At 42.5% G+C, this 4,397-nt stretch overlaps 1 protein-coding gene across 1 annotated transcript in view; it reads left to right on the forward strand.

Annotated features, from left to right (window-relative positions):
• LOC141776307 (homeobox protein engrailed-2b-like) overlaps positions 1-573 on the forward strand; it is a 3,969-nt gene extending 3,396 nt beyond the window's left edge. Inside the window, exon 2 of the mRNA XM_074649759.1 lies at positions 108-573. Within this exon, the coding sequence (XP_074505860.1) occupies positions 108-430 (323 nt within the window). The 3' untranslated portion in view covers positions 431-573. The remainder of the gene's footprint in view (positions 1-107) is intronic.
• The last annotated feature ends 3,824 nt before the right edge of the window (positions 574-4,397 follow it).

A 4,397-nucleotide genomic window follows, 5' to 3' on the forward strand; every position in this document is an offset into this window, starting at 1 on the left:
GCTGGAAAACTGTTGAAACTTTCTACGTTTAGTCACAACCGTAAATAGAAGCATTGTGTCTCTGTGTGATTCTGACGTCCTGATCCATGTCCTCTGTCCCTCCTCAGGGCCCAGATCCCGTAAACCCAAGAAGGCCGCGGCCTCGAGCCCGAGTACCGAGGACAAGCGGCCCCGGACGGCCTTCACCGCGGAGCAGCTCCACCGGCTCAAAACGGAGTTCCAGAACAACCGGTACCTGACGGAGCAGCGGAGACAGAGTCTGGCTCTGGACCTGGGCCTGAACGAGTCTCAGATTAAAATCTGGTTTCAGAACAAACGGGCCAAAATGAAGAAAGCGACCGGGAATAAGAACTCTCTGGCGCGGCAGCTGATGGCACAGGGCCTGTACAACCACGCCGCGTCCAAGGACGCACAGTCGGACAGCGACTAGAGGACACCCGGGGACAGGAGGGGACAGGACAGGAGGGGGTCTGAACCATGCAATCAAATCACTTCAGTACCAGCATTCACATTTAAAACTCAACCAGAGACCATATTGGGACATTTTGTTTGTCGCGCGTGTGTGTGTGTGTGCGTGTGCAGGCTGCGTGTCCTCGGGACTGTAGTTATGACGATGTCCACGCCAAGTCAAAAAACGACTCTGCGTTCATGTCACAGGCAGAAGTTGTAATTTTCCATCTAACTTCTGTCCAACCAGATGTGTGATTAAAGGCAGCTGATGGTGTGAACTAAGCTTTAGTGTTACCCATCATGCAACATGTCCTCTTAGCTCTCTATCAGTGGTTCGGGTGTGTTAAGAAGGTCTAGGGAACCTGTGTGTGGCACATCAGGGTCACAGTTCACCATTGGTGCTGGTGGTCATTGAGGAAACAGCAGCCCGGTGCTGCTAAAAACATGTATTAGAGGCAATAAATCAGCATTTCAGGTAAGCTACCATTTATGTTTGGGATATACATGTTTTGATAGAAATGAAAATATGAATTGCTAAGAAGAGGAGGAGCATTTTGAAATTATAAAACATAATTAATGTTACTTGGATCATAGTTGTAACAGTGACATCAGGGTCAGTGAGGGTCAAAACGAGGCCCTCAGACGTGGTCGCCCAGAACAAATAAAGGTCAAATATGGACAATAAACTGTAGGGAACATTGGCCTGGTGTGGTAGGCTAAGCTCCAATATTAGTCTACATTTAGACTAATTCAAACATTAAGGCCAGTTTTCAGTAGGCCTGGCCGACTCAGCGGACACAACGTAACGATAGACTTTAAATAGTAGCCAGGTAAATGAAGATGGAGCGAGTAAACAGAGACTGTCTCTGATGCTTTTTAGGGAAAGTGAGTCAACAACATCCAACAGGAGCTGGAACACGACGAGCTCGAGGACTGGACAGCCGTCGCCCGTACTACAGCCGTGTGTCCCGTTAGGCCCGACTGTTGTGTCTGAGGAACTTTATTGATTATGGAAAGTATATGCTGAAATCCAAAGATTTTTTGTGCTGCATTTTGTGAACTGTGAACTGAGAAAATAGCCGACTTGTGTTGTCTGTGTTTTGTACTTTCTGACTTTATTGGCTATTTTCAGCTCTTTTCTTCTTCATTCCTACGGTGTTCTGTCGGCGTGAGCTAGCCTACTGTAGTGAATGTTTACCTGCAGGTCTGGTTGGAGCCTTATACAGCCTTTTATGAGTGCCAAAATTTGGGAATGTAACGACCCATTTTATATCTGGAATTAAAGATCTGCTTTATAGAAGCTGTCTGCTGAACAGTTTAACAATTAAATTGGTCCTCACAAAAGAAGTGGAACTGAACCAATAGCTCATTCTAGTCTCCATTTAACTCTATTATCTGATGTTAGGTAGCTGAAAGAAAGCAGGATCCATTTTCTCAAGATAACATCAAACATTCGTTCTGATTTTTATTTTCTATAAACGCTTATTTGAAAAGATGTCCATTTAAATTACCACAACACTTGATTTTTTTTCCAAAATTCCAATTTTAGCCTAACCCCCTTTAATCAATTCAAATGATGTCCCAAAGCAGGCCATCATCAACAAGGGACATTCTTTGCATTCATCTCCAACCGTCTGCCGATTTTGGCACCGCACCCGCCGGCCGATCCCTGGACCTCTAGTGTCGGCCATGGTGTAGCCTACTTCTACAAATGTTCAAGAAAGTAGGCAATGTTTTATTTTTTGTTAACAAAGACCGTTATATTTTTATTTATAATACATGAACATCTATAGCCATGTGGAAAAGGGGCTCTGGAGTGTTTACATAACTTATTTTTCCTGCAATAACTTTTGTGTTTGAATGCCGCATCTGACAGGCCTCTACTGGGTCTAATTAATGTGGATCCAAACCAAATTGTGGTCTTACGATGCTGTGAATGTTTCTTTTTATTTTCTCTACTGTGATAAATGAAGTCAGTTTTTTTTGCATTTAATTACAGACCTGGACAAGCTTCTGCCTTAAACGTTAGGAAATACAACCTAAACACATTTACAGAGCAGCTGTGTTTTCTACAATGAGATTTTGACATCAGGATTTTTCAAGATAAAATAATTAACACATTTAGATGTTTTTTCCCCTCTTTTATATGATTCTACATGTACATAATTTATATCATAATGGTGTGATGGTAAATAAAAGACAACAATGCAAATGTGTATTTCCAGAAGATTATTTTATTATATAACCTGAAACACAGGAAAAATCACATGGGCCAAATATTTAGTATTTTGCTGTGAAGTTGATTTGATAAGTCTGCGTGTGGTTTATTGAAATATCTTCATAGTGATTAGCATAAGAATGAGAGAGCTGAGGACCGCAGACACAACATGGAGGACACGCATGCTCTAGCTACTGCACAGTGTATTTTAGCCTTCTATTTCACATTAACGCCAAACCATTCTTTAAAATGACATTACAAACGGCTGTGTGACAGAGAGGTGATATCAACTACTACACATTTTTCACATGACAGTCGTGACATGCACTCAATGATAATGACATCACATGTAGGCCACAGGTTTTCAGCCTTGGGGTCAGGAGCACGTGGTTGCTAACGTCACTGGGAGATTTATAACACTCATATATTGAATTATATTCTTTTTTTTTTAAATAAAGACAAATTACATGTTTGAAAAAATCTGTTTGGAGCTCTCTCCATGTTCTTGAAAACAGAATACTAATACTACCATGCTGAGATTCTCAAGTCTTTTTCAGTCCTAAATGCTGGTCTTGACAGTTCTGGGACCTCAACATGGGGCTACTTTCCAGAAATTTAGGCTGAAAATCATTGCCATAGTACACCGAAGGCTGTAGTGGCAAACTGATGGAAGACATGAACAGGTGGACGACACATACATAAAGCATATATTCATTTAAATGGACACTCTGGACAGGAAGTGTATCCTCTGGCCTTTCTGCTCCAGTTGGACCCAACACCACTCTGATGCAATGAAAACATCATACAGGTATGAAGATACATTGTGCTTTATTACTGTAAAGCAGAGCATTTAGTGAACCCGACCTGAAAGCTAAAAACTGTGAGGTCAAAATTATCTGCAAACCCAAAACACCTCCTCCCCACAAATGATCCAGCAGTCAAATGAACTAAGTCCACCAAAGATCTTAGAACTTCCCACAGATATTTCATTTCTGTATGGCGTTTACCTGAACATCTGACTGAGCTGGAGAAATAGTCAAGAAAATGAAACAGAGAGAAAGAAAGAAATATGGAGAGCAGAAGGAGATCCATCAATGGAAAGCCAGAGAGTTGTCTGTGACTCGTCCATTGGCAGCGGCAGCAGCATTGACCTGGGCTCCGTGAATGGCTGCAGGAGCCCTCATCTGCATTTCCTTTCTTAGCTGGCTTGTATGTGGAAGTAACGCCCAACGGTCGCTGACTTGATGAGCTAAGCTCCTCTTGACTTGGGTGAGGGGAAAAAAAGCTGCGAACTGGGTTTCTATGCACAGTGTGGGGCTGTCAGTCTAAATGGTTTGGGTTGTCAGGGAGGGGGGGGCATAATGGCCAGAGAACCTGGATGAAGGTCAAAATGCTTTGGATGATCATGCAAAAAGCAGCAGGTGACAACACTACAGCCAAGAAATGATGAGAAATGGACATCCAGATTCAGTACTAAATGAGAGGACAGTCACGTTGTTTTCATCAAGTTTTGTGACTTTCAAATATAACCTCTTAAAAACATGATTTGGACTAAATCCACGCTTTGGACTAAATCCACGCTTCTGTCCCCTGGTTCCCAATGCTGCAGGTGAACGATTGTGGATACGGTTAAAAAAAAAGAAGCATAAATGTATTGCACATCTGGGCTGGGATGTGTGCTCTGGTCTTCCGCATAAAGGTTGGATGTGCTAGATCTGAGAAAGGACAA

Source organism: Sebastes fasciatus, chromosome 11, assembly GCF_043250625.1.
Source record: "Sebastes fasciatus isolate fSebFas1 chromosome 11, fSebFas1.pri, whole genome shotgun sequence".
NCBI lineage: Eukaryota > Metazoa > Chordata > Actinopteri > Perciformes > Sebastidae > Sebastes > Sebastes fasciatus.